The following is a 24,144-nucleotide window of genomic DNA, read 5'->3' as shown; positions in this document are numbered from 1 at the left end:
CTGCTGCTCTCGTGTGGCTGTTGTTCCCTTCTGTGAGCAGAACTCCAGACCTGAAGCTGTGTGTGATGCTCAGCACATCTCCAGTCCCACTGACTTCACCTACAATACACCTCATGTCCCTTGTGTCTGAATCCTTTCTGAGATCAAGGCTTCACTGACGGCAATGTCTGGGTGCTTCCGTAAAGCAAGGAAAAATGTTCAAAACCAGAGCTTGCAAAGAAGTTCAGCGCTGCAGTGTTCTGCATGGAAATGAATGAGCTCTGCTGGACTGGACAAGATCTCTGTTGCACAAGAGAGCCCTGGAAATCCTGATTTCTGCTCTGTTTACTTTGCTAATGCTGGGTAAGTCAGTGTTGTGGTTTAGCCCCAGCCAGCAGCCAAGCCCCTCACCCTCCCACCGGTGGGATGGGGGAGAGAATCTGAAGAACAAAAGTAAGAAGACTCATAGGTTGAGACAAGAACAGTTTAATGATAATAATAATGATAATAATAGCAATAATAGTATATTACTATTATTATTATTATTACTACTACTACTACTGGTGGTAGTAGTAATGAAAAGGAAAACAACGAGAGAGAAACAAAACCCAGGAAAAGCAAGTGATGCAACTGCTCGCCACCCACCAACCAATGCCCCACCAGTCCTCGAGCAGAAAAGCTGTCCCCCTACCAAGTCCCCCCACCAAGTCCCCCCAGTTTATATACTGAACATGATGTCATATGGTGTGGAATATCACTTTGGCCAGTTGGGATCAGCTGTCTTGGCTGTGCCCCCTCCCAGCTTCTTGTGCACCTGGCAGAGCATGGGGAGCTGAAAAGTCCATGGCTAGTGTAAGCACTGCTCAGCAACAACTAAAACGTCAGTGTGTTATCAACATTATTCTCACACTAAATCCAAACCACAGCACGACACCAGCTACTAGGAAGAAAATTAACTCTATCCCAGCTGAAACCAGGACAGCCAGCAGGGTGTGTATTCCTGGTGATTCTTCCTGAGCTCAAGCTCTGCATCTCTGTTACCTTCACAGAGATTTCTGGACTGTGCTATGTGACCCTTGCAGGGCAGAATTTGGAGTGGGCTTGTGCAATGCTGGCTGGGATGTGTTGCACCTCCTTCCTATACCAGCTCCCTTCACCTCTTCCACCAGCCCAGCAGCAGCAAATTTCCTGGAGAAATAAGAGCACGTTGCTCAGCCCACCAGCAGTGCCCAGGCTCCCATGCTATGGGGTCCTGGTGCAAGAGCAGAGCAGCCCAGACCCAACTGGAAGGACTCTTTGACAGCTGCACACCAGGATTGATCAGGGATCACAGACAAGTTTTCTTCCTTTTGGATGACATCAGGTTCAAATTATACCTAGCATTAAATTCAATAGTAGCTTGTTTTTTTATAAAGCAGCAACAAGGCAATGATGGCTTGTAGGTTTCAGAGTTAACACACAGCCTGAAGTATCCCATCTCCAAGAGCTGCTGTTTGAAATCGCAGCAGTTTCCAGTACATGACAGCTACGAGGCTGGTACAGCAAAGCTGCTCTTCTGAGCCAGGGTGGAACAGGTGAGAAAAATTTGGTTTGGGTTTTTTTGTTTGTTTGTTTGGCTTTTTCCTTTTTTTTTTTTTTTTTTAATAAACTTTTCAGTTCATCTTCTGAAATGCAATTGTCAGAACAAGGCAGAGATTGTGGTGAGCAACCCAGCTCCCTGCCTGCTCCCCCAGGCACTGAGGTGGGGGATGCGGGTCCTTCCAGCAAGCTGACTTCTTTATTGTGGAAAGAGTTTCAGAGACAGGCAGGAAAAAAGGGGAAAAACAAAAAGCCCTGAACAAGCTGTGCATGAAGTCTGAGAATTAAAAGGTCCAGACTGTGCAGTGTGCAGACTGCTGATCCAGCACAGCTCTCTGCTGCCTTTCGAGCTGCCGTTGGGGTGGCATGGAGAATGATGAAGCTCAAAGGGTGGTGAAGCCAGTGTTGAGCCTGGAGGAGGCTGTTTAACCAAGAAGGGGTGTGAAGGAAGAAGAAAGTGATTAACGAAGGAGCAGGAAATAAAGGACTGATGAGTGTGGCAAGTGAGCAAGGAGATACTTGGTAAATTTCTGTAACATGAAAAATAACTGGGGAAAAGTTTGGACATTGAAATTGCTTATCTTGTTTTTATAAAAAAGCATGGTTTAGATTTTGAGTTGGTAAAACATTGTACTGTTAAACTATCTGGACCACTTTTCAAAGGTCAGAATCAAAATAACGCATTTCAAGATGGTAACAAGTGTTTCAGTTGACCCAAACTTTGCGCTCAGAGGTCTTGCCTTCATGCAAAAAAAAATAAGGGTCTGGTCTTGTTTTTACTGCAGTCAGTGGCAGATCTCCCACAGCCACCTCTGATGGAAGACTTTTGTCATCACTGGAAGATGTGAACAGACAGGGCTGCAGGGCTGTGTTTGGGCAGTTGGCCTCACATACCTGCCAGCCTGTGGCGACAAGAAGCAACATGAACCCACAAAACCACACATCATGGGCCAGGTGAATGGATTTCACAGAATCACAGCATGGTAGGGGCTGGAAGGGACCTCTGGAGATATCTTGTCCAACCCCCCTGCTTGATCAGTCACACCCAGAGCAGGGGGCACAGGAACGTGTCCAGGAGGGTTTTGAATGTCTCCAGGGAAGGGACCCCACAGCCTCCCTGGGCAGCCTGTGCCCCTGCTCTGGCACCCACACAGGGAAGGAGTTTTTTCTCATGTTTAAGTAGAACTTCCTGTGTTCCAACTTGTGCCCACTGCCCCTTGGCCAGTCATCGGGCACCACTGTCTGGCCCCATTCTCTTGACACCCGTTCTTCAGATATTTATAAGCATTGATAAGATCCCCCTCAGTCTTCTCTTCTCCAGGCTGAACAAACCCAAGTCTCTCAGCCTTTCCTCATAAGGGAGGTACTTCAGACCCCTGATCATCTTGGTAGCTCTCCGCTGGACTTGCTCAAGCAGTTCCGCATCCTTCTTAAAATGGGGAGCCCAGAACTGGACACAGGACTCCAAATGTGGCCTCACTAGGGCAGAGTAGAGGGGGAGGAGAACCTCCCTCGTCCTGCTGGCCACACTCCTTTTAATGCACCCCAGGACACCGCTGGCCTCCTTGGCCCCAAGGGCACGGTGCTGGCTCAGGGTCACCTTGCTGCCCACCAGCACTCCCAGGTCCTTCTCAGCAGAGCTGTTTTCCCATAGTTCAGCCCCCAGCCTGTGCTGGTGCGGGGGGTTGTTCCTCCCCAGGGGCAGGACCTTGCACTTGCTCTTGTTGAATTTCATGAGGTTCCCCTGGGCCCAGCTCTCCAGCCTGTCCAGGCCTCGCTGGGTGGCAGCACAGCCTTGTGGTGTATCAGCCACTCCTCCCAGCTTGGTATCGTCACCGAACTTGCTGAGGGGACGCTCTGTCCCTTTGTCCAGGTCACTGATGAATATGTTGAACAGGACTGGACCCAGCCCAGACCCCTGGGGAGCACCACTAGTGACGGGCCTCCAGATGGACTCTGTCCCATTGATCATGACCCTCTGAGCTCTGCCCTTCAGCCAGTTCTCAATGCACCTCACTGTCCTCTCATCTAACCCACACTTCCTAAGCTTACCTATGAGGATATTATGGAAGACAGCGTCAGAAGCCTTGCTGAAGTTGAGGCAAAAAACATCCACTGCTCTCCCTTCATCTACCCAGCCAGTCACGCCATCACAGAAGGCTATCAGGTTGGTCAAGCACTATCTCCCCATGGTGAATCCATGCTGACTACTTCTGATAACCTTCTTTTCTTCCACATGCCCAGGATGAACTGCTCCATCACCTTTCCAGGGATGGAGGTGAGGTTGACTGGCTTATAGTTTCCCAGGTCCTCTTTCTTGTCCTTTTCAGACTGGAGTGACATTGACCCTTCAATTGATGAGCTGAGCAGCACGCTAATGCGTCCAGGAAAACTCAAACCTCAGTGACCTCTCTCAGTGATGTCACCATCACTAATGCTCCTAAAAGACCTCTGTTTGTAACATAATGTGTCCAAGTGCAAGGTTTAGAAGTCTCCCCCCACAAAAGGGATCACAACCCCTGTGTTCAGTCTTGTATGCCCAGCAATTCTCTGGTGTTGGGTAGGAAAGGCTGCAGGTACTGCTGGGCTTGTTCCCAGTTGGCTGTGGGCTGTTCTGGTTTGTGGGGTAAAGTCGTCTCCAAGCTGTGGTTGTCCCAAGCCAGACTCTGCAACGCAGGAGCCCGTGATTTTCTGTCTGGTGGTAAGCTGGAGAGAAAGGGTGGAATAGACTTTCCTCCACCCTCCTCAGCAAAGTGCAGGCCAGGTATAATTGACTCTGTGACTATTACAGGTCTTGTTTGAGCTACTCAGCTGCTTTGACCAGTTAGAAAACAAATAATAAACATCATCACAAAAAATACTCAACATCTATTGCTCTTGGGAAGAGGAAGCTTGGAGCATACCTGGAGCTGCTACAGGGGCTGGCCTCCCCTCGCCAGCTCCAAGCCACACAAGGCCGGCACCAGAGAGACCCATCTGGCTGCCACAGGGCAGTGCTGGAGCCACTGGCCCAGTAGAAAATGTTTGATTTCTGTGCAAAAATGCTGATTTGTAACTAGCATTTTAACCCCTAGGCAACATAGCAAGTTGGCGTAATCTCTGTAGCCCTTGTCTGGTGTTTAATATAACAATATAACAGCACTCAAACTACTTCACACACAGGCAGGACTTACTACAGAAGAAAACGTGATTTGCAGCTGGAAACGCTATTGAATAAAACTCATGTGAGCTCTGACCCTTTAGGACTTTTTGGCCAGCAATGCATTCCCTATAGAAATTATCACACGTACTTTGAATTCTGTCCTTGGAAGTTAACCAGATCACACCAGTAGCATCTTCACAACCCACAAACTTTCTTATCACACAGATAAGCACGTGGACTGTGGGTTTGTCGCACACCTAATTCACCTGTCCCCGGCTGTAGCCCATGAAGGCAGAACATCACTGCACAACACGAGGATTTAAATGCAGGGGAAGGGCTCCAAACTTAGTATGGGGCAACTCCTGTGGTATTTCACTGCCCAGAGATATCACTGTCACCCACAGGTACCCTTCCTGACCTTTTAGCTGGAAGAACCTGTGATCCCCCACACCTCTCACAGGTTTCCAAGATAGGGCCCTCAATGATCTCTTATACAAAGTGTGCTTTGTTCAATTAGTCCAGCATGTAATGCTTTGCTCTCATGACTTTTGGAGCTACTCTGATGTGCACTAAGGCAACTGAGACTTAATTTCATTATTCATCTCAATATGTTCCTGTTGTATTCAGAGAACAGACTATGGGCCCTCCTGTGGCTAATTTAGCACCTGCAAATCCCCATGCTTAAAGCCAAAGGCTGAACAACCTGCTGAATGAATTTGCAGGAACTGTGCACAGGCCAAATCATCCTTCTCCCTGGGAGGACTGTTTTTTTTTTTTTTTCTCTTTTAAAAACTTTGTACACACTTTTCTGTCTCAAAAGGACACCATCATGTCCTAGTTCTCCAAGACCAGACTGTATCCCACATTTTTTTTAAAAGCTATTTTTAATTCCTTTTGACAAAGTCTGAGCAGAGTTAGAGGGAAAGCAATGTACCTGGCAGATCTGGGCCATCCTCAGATTGGCGCTGTTAACAGCTACCTCCTGAGCTGCCGTGGAGCACGCGCTGACCTGAAGCACAGGCTATTTAAGCCAAAATATTTAAGAAGTTCCTAATGAAGCCTCCTTCGCCTAAGCCAACAGACTCTGGACTGATATGGATGAAGATTAATCAAAAAGCCATTCTACTGTTTCAACCACAAATGTAGCAGCTTCTAGAGGTCTGAAATAAATTATTAAGTGCAGTAAAACTGAAGACTTTTCATCTAAATTCACAAGATGCTCTCTTCCCTAAATCAGATGATGCAACAGTTTCAGAATTGCTTAGCCTTAACAGCTGTGCTTACTCATTCTTACTGGTTGTACTCTTTAAGATGCTTCAGTTTGGTAGCCATTACTAGAGATAACCAAGCCTCAAGAGGAATTTGCATGCTTACCCTGCCCCCTCCATATTTGGTTTCAAATTATGGATTTCAGGATCTTGGAAGACAATGGTAATAAGATTCTGTACCTTAAGTCACGTAACCATAACATACACTTACGCTGCTTTCTTGGCACAGTAACAAGACTGTTTTTCTTCAACTGTATAACCCAAGCTACAAACACCTCTAAAAGGTAATCTCTACATTCAGTTTAAGATTTTGTTTTTAAACCACCGAGTATGCATGACTGAATATTTGTTATGCAACCATAACAACTGTCCTTCTCAAGAAAAATTCCTGCATAATGTGAATACAGAGAATCCAAAGCAAACACCACTTGATCTTAAAACTTTAATAGTAAAAAAAGTGTAAAACCGAACACACTGCTGAAAACTTATCAGTGAGAATGAGAATTTAAGTGTTCAAATTCAGAATAGTGCAAATTTTCTTCACTCCCCTCCTGCCTCTTCCAAACTTAAATCACTTTGGTTAAGATACTCAGAAGTATTGGCAAAAAATGAACTTTTGACATACATTTTTGGCTGCGTTACTTCCAACACATACAGATTTAGTTTCAGTCTTTACAAATAAATCTTAAATACTTCTCTGTCAAACAGCTGTAGAGATCACTGTCCCCTTTACTTACATCTGGTTTTATAACATTTTGAAATTGGTTTCAAGATGATTACAAAACTGTCTCCCCAGCAGGCAGCACACTTCTTAGAACAGCCGAGGCGATCCAGTCCTGATTTGAGGACCCAACTTCTTCAGGTAGTCCTATAAAATGTGATTATTTAGGTTTAAACATTTGAGGAAGGATCTTAGACCGATGCAATTACTCTTGATTTACACTAAAGCAAGATTAGAATTGGGGTCCACTCTGTAATACAGACTTTGTGCTAAACCTTTCCAGCTACAAAAAAGCACAAGCAGCAGTTACAGCATTCCCATAGAAGAGTGAAAACAGCCAGAACACTGCTACCTTGCCTCAACATCTTTTTTTGATGGGTCAGCCTTCAACCGATGCCTCCAACTACATCTGAAGCCATATAAGATTGGAAATGAACACAAAAAAAATTGCATAATACAAAAAAGGCAAATCCATGAAAGTTTACAAGTACACCATAACCACAAAATTGGAGTATTTCTAAAAATTTGGGTTCAATGAAAGTACAACAAAACTAGCTTTACTAGTTAAATAAATTATTGCTCCATTTGACTCCATGCAGCATTGAAATGAACTCAGAACCCTTTTCTCTTTAATCTCTCATAAGAAATGATCGATACTGAAGAGAACATGAGGGTCAGATTTACTGTACATTGCACTTCAACTTTAAGACCTAATACTTGCTATTTAGGTCTCCTGTGGTCTAAGCTATCAAATGAATATGTTGTGCTCACCAGAACTAAGTATTAAGAAACACCAAATGTTTAATGTAGTGACATAAGCACTTTTTTTTAGGCAATCACAGATTGCAAGTTGTATAGGGTTGTGAAAAAACAAGTAGTGATCTCTTTCAGAAACTGAACTGAGAAAACAAGCTGTTCGCTATTCTTCACATATAGTTAAATCACATTTTAGACCCGCTTCTGTTTCCAATCATTTCAGTCAAAACCCCGACTCAAACAGAAGTGAGATCAAGGACACCTCTAGGAGGAAACTGCAGATCTACAGAGTTGGGGGCACATGTTCAATGGCCAAGCAACGGCCTGCAATAAACATTTTTTCAGTGACACCAGACATTTAAGATACCCAAGACCTCCTTCAGTGAGATACTGAAGCAGACGTCTGATATGAAACAGGAGTACTCATACACACTTAAATTTCTTACTGAATTGGGGCCAGAACTTGATTCTTGCAAATCTGACTGCAAGCTCCAGGAGTAATGAAATTTCCAGTCAGAATTTCCTGATAAAGTTCACGTTAGAACAAGATTGTCTCCAGTGTTCACTTATCGTACTGAAGTAATTTAGAAATTCCAAACTAAGTGACTTCCAACCTTTTGTCCCTCCAACCCTCTCCACCGTCAAAGACAGAAACTTAATGCAGCATTACAAGTAAGGGCATGATTCCTTCATACGACTCTTAAAAGCATTAGTGCAATGCTTTTAATCTGCTTTGATCACTCTTATTTTTAAATAACCCTATTTTTTAAAGATTTGGATAAATACTATTCCTATTAAACCATACTTCATCATTGTTAAGCACCATCGATCTACTTCCTTTGGGCACTGATACAAGAGCTTGTAATTAAATTTCAGTTTCAAGGCTTTAAAATACGGCAGCTGCTTCCATAACTTAGAGTGGAATCTAATACTTGGAAAACTGCCACTTAGCCTGAACAGTTGTACACAACTTGGTGTTAAACTCTTCCAGAGAACAGCCATACGCAAATGCTTATGCAGTAAATCAGGGTAAGATTTCAAGATAAGCAGTTAATTTCACTTGGCTATTCTAAGAGTGGATTAACATTTTTTTCCACAAGTCATTTGTGCAGTGAGCCCATAAAAAGATTATTTTTTTTCCTAAATAATCTTTGATTTAAACCAGGAACACATCTTCTTAATGTTGCTTTCACACTGGCACCGTGCTCTCTTCTTCAAAGATTTAGTCATTGTGTGGTTTGTCTGGAATACCCTATGGATAAAAACCAAACACAGGTTATATTTTAATGCCATCTGACAAGTGACTACATTATGCAATATTTTCAATGATTAAATAGTCAACCAGCTTCAGTCAGGCTGACAATGACCTAGCAGACACGCCTTCTTATAAAAGTTCAACAAGGACGTACTCTTTAACTGCAGACAAAAAAGTCACTATGGGTCTGTGCTGCCTCAATTAGTGCATCTGGTAAATCCATCTACCAATTGCACTGGTTTTTATAAGACTTTGTTAGCTTTCCTCCCTATCTCAGTTTATTTCTTAGCAGAAGGTGCGCAGTGCTTCACTTAATGGGCATTAATTCAGGTTTTTTTTTTTTAAACAGTCCTCTGTCAAACTGTCCTCAAGCATAAGTTACTTTATTTTCCAATCAAAGCCTGGTATCAGATAGACTTCATTATTTCCTCCTAAGTCCCTTTCCTAGTATGAAACCCTACAGTATGTCAGTGTAAGAAATTTAACCAACTTTTCTTTAAAACAAAGCTTGTAATATGTTCTCATTCTAGAGCAAAAATGCCAATGCATTGGCAAGTACTGAATGCATTCACAGTTCTGCAGCCTCGAGCAGCAGCAAAAGACAGATATTCATGAGGACCAAGTTCTGAATGCCACCCTAGTTTGCCCGATGCTGAGAATGATGGTTACAACTCAAAATGAAGCGTTGCCACCCATTCAATCCAGCTGATGAGCACTGACTGAGCAACTTTAGGTGTCATAATGAGCAGTGAGAGCTGATGGTGGCAGCAGTAACACCTTCATCCTTTCTTTTTCACATCAAGTTATTAAAGAAAATTTGGGATTTCATCCTCAAGCTGATAGCAAAAAAAACCACCAAACCCCAACAAGCAAACCAACCCCAAACCCCTCTGCTGAGACCAGGTTTGCTTAATGGTAGCATTGCACTTGGTTACTGCATGGAATCTCACCTGAGATCCTGTGACTGAAAAGCAGCAAGCACCTCCCAGCTAACATTTCTCAGGATGAGACGGGATGTCTCAGGGACACCCCTCATTCTGCTTCTGTTAATTTCTTTTCTACCTACAACAGCTAGGCAGGGGCTGAGGAAGAAGCAAGGCAACTCTACTCCACTAGAGTATTTTCCACAAGTGCTACCTTCTACTCTAGACATGCCCAGAAAATATCGACTGATCTACTGTCACATGCAGCCAAACAAAGCTCAGGGACGACAGGAGAATACAGCTACAAAAATAACTGGTTTATTCAGGTTTAGTTTAAAAAAATGCTATATTCCATCATCTTGCCACATTTGCAATGGCTGACAGAACAGACTGATGCTTTCGGGCCATCTCTGTAGAAGAAAGACCTAGTAGACTGAACACTGCCATTCTGTTTCAGAAGTGGAATTCTTTGAGCTTCCAGCACCGAATGCTTCACAGTGACTTGCAGAAGCATTCCTATGAAAATGTTGGGCTTCTGCAAGTTTTCCAGACTCAGTAATAGTAATGTAAACCACATGAGAAGATACTTCTAGATAACCAGAATAGAATGCTTTGCTGTGACAACTTCCCTCTTTCTTTGTAAGGAAGATGACAAGTTTGACAGGAAAGTTGCAGGCAGGTGCCAGTCTGATTTTTAGCTACATTCGGGTGAGATGCCAGGTGAAAAGAAGTCAAAGAAAAAAAAAGAAATAGTCCTATGTGTCTAAATTTATTTTATCTCCTCTTCTTTAAGGCTCCCTTCCTTTGCTTTCTAACATAAGAAGCACAGCAACTGGAAGTATTGCATCTGCCGATGTGAAATATGGAACTGTAGCACATAACTGACTATAATTTTATTATGAGAGACTGCTTGCCATAGCAAAGCTTAAATAGAACTATATTAATATATCTTTTTCACTTGATGTGAGTGGCAAATTTAAAAAGAGAAATTATACCCTCTCTTCCCCTCCCCTGACATGCAGTCCTAAGAAAACACACATGCAGACAGTATGTGCCACTGGGGTGGGAACGGGGAGTAGCGAGCTTGTATTTTAAAGAACCTCAGCGCAAACGAAAACTGACTGAAGTTAAGATTGTGACCACGGTCCTGGGAAATCTGTAACTTGGTATCAAGTCATCATGAAAGAAAAACCTCAAGAACAGGAGTAGATTTGCCCCATGCTTATTTTTTTTTTAACCCAGCCTTTTCTACAAGAGGTTACTGTTAATTTTGTGTAACTGAGAATCAATACTGAAGAAACTGATCTTTAGACAGTGGTGATCAAGGAACATGGCTCTCTTCCCCAGCTTGTCTGCAAGCCCGTTCATCTCCAGCATCAAATTCAGACTATTCACATTAAAAGTACATTAGCATCCATCCGCTGGGTTAGCAAGGGTAGGCAGAAGAGACAGAACGCCTGTTCCAGGAAAGGCAGCTAGCTTTAGACTAATCTTTTTACTCATTTGTGGTTCAGTCCCAAAAAGTAGCTCTCCCCTTTACTAAACGGTTCAGAGTCTAATATTTCAAGAACTCCCAAGTCTACAGATGCCCTTTGTTCGGTAAAAATTAAAGGCAACTAAACCACAGCAGCCTTAGAGAAGTTAAATACCTGAAGGATGTTTTTCAGGATAAAGGACTTATGTAGCAAAGAAGACAGAAGTTAAATCAATATAGTATTAATTATTCCTATCCACCAGTGTCAGAATACTTTTCACAACCAAGCCTTAGGCTGATGTGCAAGCATACAGCCAAGGAATGCTACAAGGAAATAATTACTTAGGAACCTAGCAAATTAATATATAGTAATTCACACTGTATACCCCATATATGGAATCATACTTGAACTACATCTTAAGTGACCAGAAAGGGCATATTTGATCCTAGGATGATGGAATTTCATGCTATACAGGGACATTTCCTTTCATCGACATTACAGAAATGCTTTACTGAATAAACAGAGAAAGCCCATCTGTGTCTCAGTTTTCTAGCTACCTTAGATGTTAATTCAAAGTACTGACAGAGCAGGAGTGATTAAGATTCTCACCAGAAGTGGCATACTGATTCCAGTCTTATTTATGCTGTTGCTGGAAAAGTTAAATACAGAAGACACAAACACTTACCAAGACAATTCCCACTCTACTGGCAACATAGGTTGTATGCTTACATTTCAGCTCTTGGGAAGATATCTATTAATCTCTCAGTTTGTGAGTCATACCCTTAGAGGCACAGTTTGTTCTTGGACTAACAATGGAAGGTGTTTAGATTGTTAAAGGAAATGCTAATTATACAGTAATTACCATAGCCAGTTGGCGTCCTATGTTTCCTACAGTCACACCTCCTGAGAAAAATATACATGGAAGCCAAGAACGGATGTAAAGAAAATCTGGGGATGTATACCTAGTAAACAAAAGGAAATAAGTTAGAGAAAAGTTATTATCATCACCTTACATACTGTTAACAAGAGGCTATAAAATTCTCTTCCTAGGCTCCCCCCCAAAAAAACCCCCAAACAACCCAATAATACAGGAGAAGAAATACGGAGACCAAATTAAACCTGTTAACTTCGTAGGCTTCTAAAACCCAATGTCCTAGCCAGCAAAGTTTAGAAATTTTCTCTCCTGAGAGCCAGTTAAAGACACACTAAGCCAGTAGAAGTTCAGTTTGCTGAGCTGTTACCATTTCAACATAGATGCCAACTTGTCTGCTCCCCACCCTCCACCCCCAGTTCTCAATCTGATCATTTGGAACAACTGGACAATTCTCTGCTTTAGACACACAAAACACTTATTATAAGAACATGTCACATATGTTAATAACTAACTTCCACTGCATGTGCACCCATTTTTAGTTAAGACAAGAGAGTTGAAACAGTATTTTAAAAGCATAACTTACTGATAAACACCATTATATACAAGAAACTGGGTTATCAGAGTTGCTACAAAGGCTATTGTAATTCCAAGTCCGAGACCACTTCTTGAACGATCAAATGTCCACCAAAGCCCCAGTGATAAGGCCACTAGAGTCAGGGACAGCTGGACGTTGTTTGCAAAATCTAGTTTCTGGAAAAAGATGTTAAGGACAATCCTTTTGCATCTGCAGACATCCTGCTGCTGAAACTGAACAAGGGAGAACTCAAACTGAAAGCGAGCATGATTCTGTACTGAGAAATGCAACACATCAAGGATCTGGTTTTCAGACGCGTGAGCAATCATGGCTCTTACTGACTTTGCCTGGAGTGTGAGTGCAAAGGCAATATCAGTTTTTGTCACACTGAGCATCTGAAGAATACACTGTATTGCAATAGACTTAACTCTATGGATTTTTGTATCATGTAACCCAGTTATCCCTACTGATGCAGGTTTTCTGCACAAACCATCATTATTCAACACAAAGAACACTCTTACTGAACAGTTCAGTGTACCTCACTAGTTAATTGTGTTAAGTATTAGACATAGGCAACGTACAGATTAGAATAACAGAACTGTTATACCTACAGTTAAACCAGACATACTATGATGTCTATACCTCCACCCTCCCAGAACCAGCCCCCCAACTACTTCTAAGTGAAGTGCGCTATCTATCTTAAAGTAAGTACTGCAGTGTACTGCAGGTCTTACAGAAGTTTGTGTCTCTGCCAGTAGCACCATCCTTACCTTTGTAATTCTCCCAGACATGAATGGGAGAGATTGTTTCATGACAGACTAAGCACATCAAGCAACAATGTGAACTAGTTCAAGGATACAGCACTTGCATGATTAATGCCAACGAAAACTGCTATACATCGCATTACGCTGGCCCACTCTCTCTTGAATTTGTGTGGTTCCCCAAGGTGGCTGTCAATGCAGGGATACAGCAGGCCAACGACAGCTGCAAGAGAAGTAACACTATTGTACTAACTGTTACAGAATGATTACTTCAGTATTACTAAATATTAGTTTGGCAAATAAGTGCTTGACAAAGGAGTGAGCCGCTGTAAGCCTGATGAAGACAAGACACTTATTACCCCCCACCTTTAGAAAAGAAAAAACCCCACTCCAACAAGCAATATTCTGTTTGAACCTTTAAAGCAGAGATATACGTTGCAATGTTAAGGTATCTGTCTTCAAGCTCCTTTTCTCCCATGAACACATCTCATTTGACATCCTGAGCAGATGCCTGTTTTGTACCAAAAATAACAAAGCATAACAAAAAGCTTAATTCAAGTGAGGAATGGAATGTACGTTTATTGCTCACGTGCTGGGCAGACAGTTTTATGAACTTGACTCAATAGCTGTGTATCAGGTCCTGAATTAAATATTTGCCTGGACTCAAAAGTTTCTTGACAGAGCTGCCTTCTCTGCTTCTGCTGGGCTGTAAGTCAGCCTAGGCTGCCATCCAGATCAGACGAGTTTTGATACCAAACAGAAGCAGAGCTGAACTTAAAGCAGCACTTGCCATCAGTCATATTTATGTCAGGGGAAAATAACTAATCATACTATAATTCAGACAAATTTTTTATCCTCATATAGCATTTTCTCAGCCTTATCAGTCTGCAAAGCGGTTGCAGAAGAAAAACAGAAAATCAGTTGCTAGCACAAACAATAGATGAGTTTCATTCTGCTAAGCCTTGCAACTCCATGTGTTGTCACCAAGTCCAGGGTTGGACGTGCTGCTTTAACTATATGTAAAACGCACATTTCCTTTCCTACCCTTTCCCACTCCTTAAGCTCCTATGAGGAATGACTTCTACATTAAGCAAGCTACAAGACATACCATTCTAAAAACCCCATGTGATCAGATGCTGAAACAGTTCCATTGTTCTGATGCCAGTTACCAGGACTTTTACCTTACAGTAACAGCTAAATGCCAAAGTTAATCCAACCGTGACAGGACTATGACAACTGTCATTGGACCATATCTTGTGGTAATGTCTTTTTACGATGCACTTTATAATTCGTTCAAGTTTATCATTCATACTCCCTTACTATGAAGTACAAATAGCACATGACAATATCACTGCATTAAAAAAAACACACCATGGAAGAGCTGTTTAAAGTACTTTCAATCAAGCTTTTTTAAAAAAGTTTCCAGTGGGTTTATTTCCTAAGATTTAACACCTTTTTAATCTCCCAACCCTTTATCAAGGTCTTATTTTAACAAGGATAGGAGAGCGCTATCAACCCTAGCGCATCAGGTCAGTGCCGGCTGCTGCGCCAACCGCACCGGGGCCCGGGCTTTCTGGGGTACTTTGCGTTGCAGCTGGGCAGCAGGCAGGACGGGCAGGGGAAGGCAAGGGGCAGGGACGTACAGGGAAGGGCAGTTGGCAGCGGGCAGGCAGGGACGGGCAGGGGACAGGGGCAGGCAAGCGGCAGGGACGGGCAGGGGGCAGCGGGCAGGCAGGGACGGACAGGGGACAGGGGCAGGCAAGCGGCAGGGACGTACAGGGGGCAGCGGGCAGGCAGGGACGGGCAGGGACGGGCAGGGGACAGGGGCAGGCAAGCGGCAGGGACGGGCGGGGGCAGCGGACGGGCAGGGACGGGCCGGGGACAGGGGCAGGCAAGCGGCAGGGACGGGCGGGGGCAGCGGGCAGGCAGGGACGGGCAGGGGACAGGGGCAGGCAAGCGGCAGGGACGGGCAGGGGGCAGCGGGCAGGCAGGGACGGGCAGGGACGGGCAGGGGACAGGGGCAGGCAAGCGGCAGGGACGCGCAGGGGGCAGCGGGCAGGCAGGGCGCCGCCGCACGTGACTTCCTTGTTTTCGGCCCAGCCCGTGGCCAGTTCGCGCCGGCAGCCAATGGCGGGCGCCGTCCGCCACTCACCAGTTCGCCGGCAGCCAATGGCCGGCGAGGGGCAGGGACGCGCGACGGCAGCGCTCCACCGCGCGCGGCCTCACCTCGCCCACCCGCGCCCCGCCGTGGGGACACACATACACACACACACACACACACACACAGCGGGGCCACCCCGCACCGAAGTCACACTGTCACCGGGAAACGCGGCGGCAGCTCGCGTGGCAGTGCCACGCGCCACCGCCCTGCGGGGGAACGGACACTTTACCCACACTCAGTGCGCGCCGCCTCAAATTAAAAAGCCTTCGGGCACGCGGGAAACGCGTGGGTCTCTCTTGCGTGTGGGTGAAGCCGGAGCGGGCACGCATCCTTGCAAAAGCCAGAGCTCACGTCACCTACTCCAGGTGACGGAAGCGCTGAGCTCCCACGTGCGCAGGTCGCAAATTCAGCCCCGCCGCCTCTCCTCTCCTCCCCACGGGCGGCTGGCGGGGAACGAACCCAAACAAACACCCGTGGAGGTCAGCAACTCACCTGCTGCCGTCCCGCAGCACGGGGGCACCCACCAGGCGGAGGAGAAGAGAGTGGAAATCACCTCGTCGGGGAACAGGGTCACGTTTCTCTGGACCTGCAGCAAGTTCAGCACCAGGGCCATGAACGCGCCCACGACGAAGAGGACGACGCTCCTCCGCACCAGGTGCTGGCTCCAGATCAACGTGCTGCTGCCGGAGGTGCTGCTGGCGCCCGAGGCGCCGGGGCTGCGCTCCCCGCGCCCCGCCAGCGCCAGCGGGGGGCTGGAGACGGAGGAGCTCAGCATCTCGCCCACCTTGGCGGCCAGCCCGGCAGCCGCGTCCCCCAGCTGGGGCTTGTGCCTTCCCCTGGCAGCGCACGAACAGCTCCAGGCGCAGCTCTCCAACCTGGGCATTGGCCTCACCGCAGTCCTGAAACACACGCGCGGGGACAGCCCGTTAAACCCCCCAGTAACGGGCCAGGTCGGGCCCCCGCACGCCGCCGCTTGCCCCACGCTCCTGAGGCACCGGGCGAACGGCCCCGAGCCCGACGGGCCGGGGGGGGGGGGGGGGAGTCGCGGGCAGCGGCGGGGCCCCGGCGCCCGTGACCCGGGACGCTCGGCCCCACGGGAGGACGCGAGCAGCACTCCCGCGCCGCCGCTCCTGTCAGACCCGGCTTCGTTAAAACTGCGCGTCCCTCCCCCGCCCTCTCACCTCAGGGGGCTGCGCCCGCTGCTCCCGCCTCGGCCCCTGCGGGAGGGAGGGCGAACGGCCCCAGCCCTGCCCCGCCGCCTCCCTCCCGGCTCGCCGCCGCCGGCCTTGCGCCCCGGGTAAGGTTTATAAGCCCCCAGCCGCGGGTGTCACGTTACCCGTCGCTGACCTACCGGCGGCCGCAGGCAGCGACCGGCCCGCCGTGCCGCGCCGCTCCGCTCCGCCACCCCTCCCCTCGGGACGGGGCGGGGCCGGGACGGGCCGGGCACGAGCGCGGGAGCCCGCCGCGCCAGCCCGGCCGCACGCCTCCGGTCGGGTGAGGAGCGGCAGCCAATCCCGGGCGGGCGGCTGATATGACGTGTGGGACACACCACCCCGCCCCGCCCGCACGGCGGCGGAGGGCGGCGGGACCGCGCGGCGCCGCCCGCCCCGCCCCACCCCACCCCACCCCACCCCGCACCGCTCTGCTCTGGGGGGCTGTAACCGCCCGCGGAGCGGGGAGCCCTGAGGGGACCCCGGCTGAGCCCGCCCGCCCTGCCGGGGCGGCGGCGGCGCTGACACTGATGGTGGTGGTGCTGACACTGATGGTGGTGCTGACACTGGTGTGTGGTGGTGCTGACGCTGGTGTGTGGTGGTGCTGACACCGGTGGTGGTGGTGCTGACACTGGTGTGTGATGGGGCTGATATTGGTGTGTGGTGGGGCTGATACTGGTGTGTGGTGCTGACACTGATGGTGGTGGTGCTGACACTAGTGGTGGTGGTGCTGACACTGGTGGTGGTGGTGCTGACACCGGTGGTGCTGACACTAGTGGTGGTGGTGCTGACACTGGTGGTGCTGACACTGGTGGTGGTGGTGCTGACACTGGTGTGTGGTGCTGACACTGGTGGTGGTGGTGCTGACACTGGTGGTGCTGACACTGGTGGTGGTGGTGCTGACACTGGTGTGTGGTGCTGACGCTGGTGGTGGTGGTGCTGACACCGGTGGTGGTGGTGCTGACACTGGTGGTGGTGGTGCTGACACTGGTGGTGCTGACACTGGTGGTGGTGGTGCTGACACTGGTGTGTGGTGCTGACACTGGTGGTGGTGGTGCAGATACTGGTGTGTGATGGGGCTGATACTGGTGTGTGGTGCTGACACTGGTGGTGGTGGTGCTGACGGTGGCGGTGGTGGTGGCCCCCATAGCCCAGCCCTCCCAGCTCGCCCAGCCCACCGTGGTGGCTTATCCTCCTGGGAGATGGCAGGCAGTTTGTCACAGGGAATGTTGAAGGCGTCTGCTGCGGCGTCCCCTGAAGATGAAGGGATCGGTGATCCTGGCTGTTGTAATTCTGAAATGATGGTGTGAGATCCCGCCACACCCAGGACTCTGTAAGAAGATCACATCAAACCCAGACGCCGCATCAGCAGCCAGCCACAGGGCGCTCGGCAGATCCCAGACTCCTGACTGTCACCATCCATGCTGACAACCTGAGCAGCCGCTCTGCCAGCGCCAGCAAAGCCTGGGTCGTGATGTGCCCAGCCTAGCAGGAACCGGCCTAGCAGAGATGGTTACCTCTGTGTGTTGCACATCAGGTTAGAGTTTAGCACCAAGAGGTGTCTACAGAGCAGGGCTCAGTTGCTAGGCTTCTTTTTTAAGATGCTGGTCCTCCAGGACACACTGGAGGCTACTGTGCTGATAGTAGGAATAACTGGATTTCTTGTTTATTTAGCTGGCCTCACTGGAGCCAGCAGGTCTTCCTTTCCACGTCAAGTATGCCCTCTTTACAGTTGGAAAGAATATAGGACCCAATGGCTTTCCCAAGCAATGACACCAAGGATTTAAGAACCGTTGCTAGCCATGCCCATGACGGGCAGAATGATGGTCCAAGGTCTTGGACCGTCAATGTTCAATGAGGGTTCAATGATGGTTCCAGCTGTCTTTCATCGATGTGTTAAATGTAACAAACAAAAAATATAGGATCAATTAAAGACACAGAAAGAGGCAGGTCCTCTGTATATGGTGAAGAGTAAAATTAATCTGGGACGTGGTTATCCCTTGTGATCTTTGCTCAGTTCTAGCTGGGATGCAAAGAGTTGGGACAGCTGAGCCTGCTGAGCGCTGTGCCTTTGGATGAGGTGCTCGACTGTCATCGTGGTGGCCAAATTGTCAGTGCCACTGTTGGAAGGGATGGAAGAGCCCAACATTTTTCTCTTAATACTGACTGGTTTGGGATCAGCCCAGTCTTTCCTCGCAGACTTCAGTGCTCGACCACCGCATATGTGTCCTCTCCACATGGAATTGTAAATACTCAGTTTCCATTGCTGTTTTACCTCAATAGCATACTGAAACAGCTTTTGGTTTTAGTCTCATATGCTAAAATTGTTTGGATTCTTATGTCAGATTTTTTGACATGATTTATTTCTCTTTCTTCATTTTTATTCTGACCCAGCGGACCTGACTGTAAGTTTGAGTTAACTAGTTTCAGAGAAAAAAGTCTTAATTTATTGTCAGCATTTTATGGGTTCTTCTCCAGAAACATTTGATTTGTTCTAGGAAATTACATGCAGACATAACACTTCCCGTCATGGCAACAGTGTATGCGTTTTGAATTGACACAGGCAATTTATCTGTATCCCCGGACTGCGAAGCAATACCTTCGGCAGCTGTAAATGAGGGCTAGAACTCATTCCCTGGGAAATTTTCTTTCTTGTTGAATTATTTTGAGATTTATTAACAGGACTGTGAATCTGAGATAAAACGACCCATCTTTGTAAGAAATCTCTTTCTGGTGTTGACCTATGGAAAACAAATATAATTCATCCTTGCTTGTGCTACATCTCTACTTTATTTGGAAACACATCTTTCTGTATTAAAATTTTTTTCCCTGAGTCTTACCCATATTCGGAGTGTCTGGGCAGAGTTCACATTCCCTGAGCTGCATCTGCTAGCTTTCTTTCCTGAGAGAACCTCTTAGGCATTTTTTTTTATCCTGTGTTTTTCCTTTCCTCATGGTATGTCTCCTTTGCAATTTCCTGCAGTGTCTTTTTATGACTTTTTTTTTTTCCATATTTATAATACCATGTGGTGGTGCCCTTCTTTCTTCCAGGCTTCTTTCAGAGAGCAGAGACCAACTTCTGAGATGGTAAGACTTGCTGCAGTTTTGCTGAAACCAGCGGAAGCAATACGACCATGCACTGGTTAAGAAATCGGCCCTAAGCTTGTTTCTCTTGAAGTCACCTGCTTAGAATAAAGGCTAAATGCCCTTTCACATTTGTGCTGCTTTACGGTCATATTGCTCTACGTTTCCTTTTAGAATCCTGAAAAGGGTTAGGCCTCTGCAAGCTTTGATTAATGCCTGAAATTTTATGCCTAACAGTTATTTCTGGAAGGAAGCGCTCATGTGTCTGTGAGATTAATGACATCATTATTTTTATCTCATTCCTTAGCAAAGACGGCAGAATCTGGAAGCACTCAGCATCACCACTCGTTACATAAATAAATAATTTCACCTGTTCTTTCATGCTTTCTGTGTTACACTCTGTGCCGTTGTGGAATCTGACAACGTGCTTGCCTCACAAAGGCTGTTTCATGGGCCTCTTAGTCAGGAAGTTTAGGATACTTGGGCATTTTATTTTTCTCCCTGCTTAAACTAGATCAACCAATGAGTTGGCTGCTGATACAACCTCAGAAGGCAGAGGTGGAGAGTCACAGAGCAAGACCTATACTGCGCCTAAAGCTGCTCTCCCTCTGCTTCGCTGGGGACTTTTTGGAATTTATTCACCTTCAAGCCTTTCTCCTATTGATACAGAGAATAGAAACCTTCCCAGTCATAAGCTAAGCCTTAATCTCCTGTGTCTCCGTAAAAGGATTTAGTGGCATGCGTTGATTCCGATGGCAACCTTATGTTTAAGAGTTCAGAAATTTTTTTGACATCAGCAGCAGTTTGTCAGACTGAGTTCTTTGCTTTAGCAGCGATCTCCAGTGTAGTTGTGTGAATCCTCAAGCGCCAGCAGCAAAGCCTGCAGATCTCATGGTGCCTGCTCGGAGGTCAGCGTACCTCAGTAATACAGGGTGTATGATGAGTTCTGTAGCATAGCTTTGTGAAATTGCCCAAGTCCCAGTGCAGGATCTCATTAAAAGCTAAAAGGAGAAGGACAGGGAGTGATTACATGGTACAATAAGCAGTATGCGGAACGTACAGGCTCTGAACAAGACAAACCCTAGCCGGAACACTTCAGGCATGTAAAACAAAGGAGTAAAATAAAATGTGTTGGTGGTTAGTATATAATAATGTGAGTCATCCACAGTGAGCAGGACTGAAAAACTTGGCTGCTATTACATAATCCAAGGGTGATAAACTATGGTTGGAGTCTGAGCATGGAAATGAAACCCTAAGATATCCTAACAAAGCTCTATCTTTGTGTAGTTAATAATATTGTAGCGAGCATATGACAAATGTTAATTGAAGTTTTTTTGTTTAGTTGCTGACGTTTCTCTAGCTGTTTGTTTTTACCAGAACAAAACAGAAAGAACAATTATATGTAGGCTGCAGTCTTCAAGTGCCTATAAATTCATGTAACAACTATCATATAATTAGCTAAGTGACATGCCACATGCAGCTGTGGGTACTGACTCACTGTCAATGAACCTCTGTCCTGGCACAAAGACAGCGGCTTTGTCTTGGTTTCAACTCCATTCATGGCCATTGTTCTGCATATTTATGTAGCAGCGAGTTCAATGAGTTCATACTTCATATTCAGGATAGTGATTTGCTCTAAACTCCATTGTGAAAAAAATACTATTTTCTGGTTGTATTATTGTTGAAAAAATTACTTCCTTGATACTAGTAGGTTTTTGAGGCTGATATGAGCAGTGTTACTGAGGCAAGCCGTTCTATCTGGGTATGGTTAAAAATTGTTTGGATTCTGGTCTTGATATATTTACATTTATACATGTATTTATACTACCTCCAGATCTTTAAAGATACTAATTAGAATTGGTGTTGACATCTTTTTTTCTTTTTTTTTACATTAGCTGAGACATAAAAACCAGGGCACTATAAGGAGTGGGGGTCCTTGAAAGAGGAATTATTGGCTATAAAGCCTTTGTAAATGAGTAGCTAGTCAAATGTTATATGAGGGGATGGCCAGTTTCTTATAATAGCAGTCCAAGTCATGACAGTCTAAAGAACAGGTGAAATAAAGAGATGTATCATCATTTAAAAAGGCCCAGAAGGAACGCTGTCTTTTATATGCATTTATTTCTTGATGGAAACATTACTTGCATGAGGAAGAAAACTAAACATATTTCTATCACCGATCCTTAGACAACATCAGGTTTTGTAAAAGGGTTCCTCCACGGTGTTTGTGCAAGCATGTCTGTGGCTGACTGTAAGCTCAAAAGTTTTTAGCTTGTTTGGCGACCTGGGACTTGGTCATTTGCATGTAGGATAAAAAGGAAATTTCCTCAAGGATTGCAATGTGAACTAAGTTCCCCTTACAGCCCTCTTCTCGTGGTACGCCATTCCAGCACTTCTTGTCCTCTTGTGATGGCAAACTTCCCACTTATTCTTGTCATATGTGCCTGAGGAGGGTGCTTCTGGAATTCCTGTGCTAGCTTGTAGGGTTAACCATGAAGTCACTGCAAAGGAGTTACTCCCCCAGTGCCTGCTTAAAGCTGTAGACTTCATCATGCCACAGTGCAGGAGATGTGTAGTGACAGTCTCCTGTAGCTGTTCAGCTTGGAACGAGTAGTTACACAGGAGAGGAAGGAACTTCACAGCATCCTCATTTTCCAAACTCTTCCTGCTATGTCAGGTAGAAGGACTGTTCCCATCTAGGAGAGCTAGCTGCAGCCCTGATGTCTGATGAGATAGCCAGGGTCTAAATCAGATGAGCAATTCTCTGCTCTGCGCCTTCCTTCCATGTCCTTACTGCAGTAACACCTATAAATAGCAGAGCTGTGGCTACCAAGAATAGACTCAGTATCACACACTCTGGTTATATCTGCACATCTTCATGTCCCTTAAACTTGGGAGCACAGTGGCCGAGAGCTTTAGAGCTGTTGCTGTCGTATGGGAAATACTTCCTTCCAGAGCTTGTCCCATAGGATGATTCTGCCCAATTCACATTGCTTTTTTTAAAAAAAAGTACTTTAAGACATCTATAGCTTATCTTCCAGGACAACATTATGACAGCATGAAAGAGGTCAGAGGAGGTGCCTGAATACTGCCAGTGCCTCTTCCAGGCTGCCATCCTGAGAGCGTGAATACACAAAGCTAATCTCACCAAGATTTTTTCTCCCATCGTGCTGTAGAGTCATATATTCAGAGAATAGGCTTGGTTTTGGACAGGACATTGGGGATAAGCTTTCCAGTGTAAAACTCCCAATGCAACCAGGAAGACCAATGCAGAGGAGAAACAACATCGGAGAGAGAATGTGCACGTGCACTAGTGCATGATGTGGTATGATTCTATGATTCTGTGTTGTATCACGATTGGTGCTGTAAACATTGCTGCTTTTCAGGCAAAATCTTTAGATTCCCATGTCAGTGATTACATCAGTGCTCTTTAAGGCAGTTCACTATACCTAGGTGGTAAGAATTGCTGTTAGGCATGTTTTCAGATTGCCAAGCTGAACAAAGTGCAGCATGCGGGAAGCCAACCACTTTGCCTCGTGTGATACTTTACAAACTGCTAAAACTAGGTTATGCTGAAAAATGTATTTACTTAAAGCCAAACCCTTCAGCTTTTACTCATATAAGCACGCACTTCACTTGTAATAAAGAGATCAGGCCACTTGCATGCAAACTCGAAGGACATAATTATGTGCTAAATTGTACTAGTTACATGCTGATGTAACTCAGTGTAATCATTGTAATGCACGACTGGACCTTATACAACAGCTTCAAACACGCCACAGTAAATTTCACTATTTTTACAGATACTGCTAACAGATCAGTCTTAAATCAAATACTAGATCAGGGTTCTGCAAATTTCGTCGTGTTAATGATCTGAGCTGCACGCTGCCAGCTTCACTTACTTATGCAGGCTTTTTTTGGGATGTTGCCTATGCACAGTGCTGAAGGAGTTCAAAACAGATCGGAGAACAACGTGCATGGTTTAAGAATGTGCACTGCGCCCACTCAGTTTGCTTAGATTAACGCATGTAATGGAGGTGCTGAAATTAGTAGCCCACTGCTTTCCGTTGCCCTAGGAGAGAGCAGGGGGAGGTAGTACCTCCAGAGGGATGCTGAGATCCCAGTTTGTCTGGACTGGCCTTGAGAGGTGCCCGTTTCTCTCTGACTGCTGCAAAAGCTTCTGCTTTCTTTATTCAAAGGTGAGCAAAGTAGGATAGATTCAAGCTTTGAGGTCAGAAGGCAACTATATGTTTCTACCCTGTTATCATATGAAATGGTTTATAGGTGTAGAACTCGCCCAGGTTTCACTGTTTGGTCAGGTTTGTTTGTGTATTCACAAGGCCTCACATCTATTCACATCTATTGCAGAGCCTCAAAAACTG

At 46.1% G+C, this 24,144-nt stretch overlaps 1 protein-coding gene across 2 annotated transcripts; it reads right to left on the bottom strand.

Moving 5' to 3' along the window:
* Positions 1-6,395: 6,395 nt before the first annotated feature.
* Positions 6,396-16,947, bottom strand: INSIG1 (insulin induced gene 1). Of its 2 annotated transcripts, none has more exons than XM_075082354.1 (6): positions 16,819-16,947; positions 15,960-16,366; positions 13,405-13,529; positions 12,555-12,721; positions 11,960-12,059; positions 6,396-8,696 (listed from the first exon to the last, which is right to left on the bottom strand). In XM_075082354.1, exons 2-6 carry the CDS (start codon positions 16,348-16,350, stop codon positions 8,667-8,669), a joined length of 813 nt encoding a protein of 270 aa, XP_074938455.1. In that variant the 5' UTR covers positions 16,351-16,366; positions 16,819-16,947; the 3' UTR covers positions 6,396-8,666. The 2 variants fall into 2 exon arrangements, with proteins under 2 accessions (XP_074938455.1, XP_074938454.1); XM_075082353.1 differs by having other exon boundaries at positions 16,649-16,844.
* Between the last annotated feature and the right edge of the window lie 7,197 nt (positions 16,948-24,144).

This window comes from Phalacrocorax aristotelis, chromosome 2 (genome assembly GCF_949628215.1).
Source record: "Phalacrocorax aristotelis chromosome 2, bGulAri2.1, whole genome shotgun sequence".
NCBI lineage: Eukaryota > Metazoa > Chordata > Aves > Suliformes > Phalacrocoracidae > Phalacrocorax > Phalacrocorax aristotelis.
Note: the sequence above shows the minus strand (reverse complement) of the source record. Positions and strands in the feature narration are given on the sequence as shown.

Coding starts and splice junctions, on each gene's coding strand:
- INSIG1 (XM_075082354.1), bottom strand. CDS start 16,350: ATGCCCAGGTTGGAGAGCTGCGCCTGGAGCTGTTCGTGCGCTGCCAGG. Junction 12,722..13,404: donor GCATTAATCATGCAAGTGCT/GTATCCTTGAAC, acceptor ATCTTTTTCCAG/AAACTAGATTTTGCAAACAA. Junction 12,060..12,554: donor GTATATAATGGTGTTTATCA/GTAAGTTATGCT, acceptor TTTGTTTACTAG/GTATACATCCCCAGATTTTC.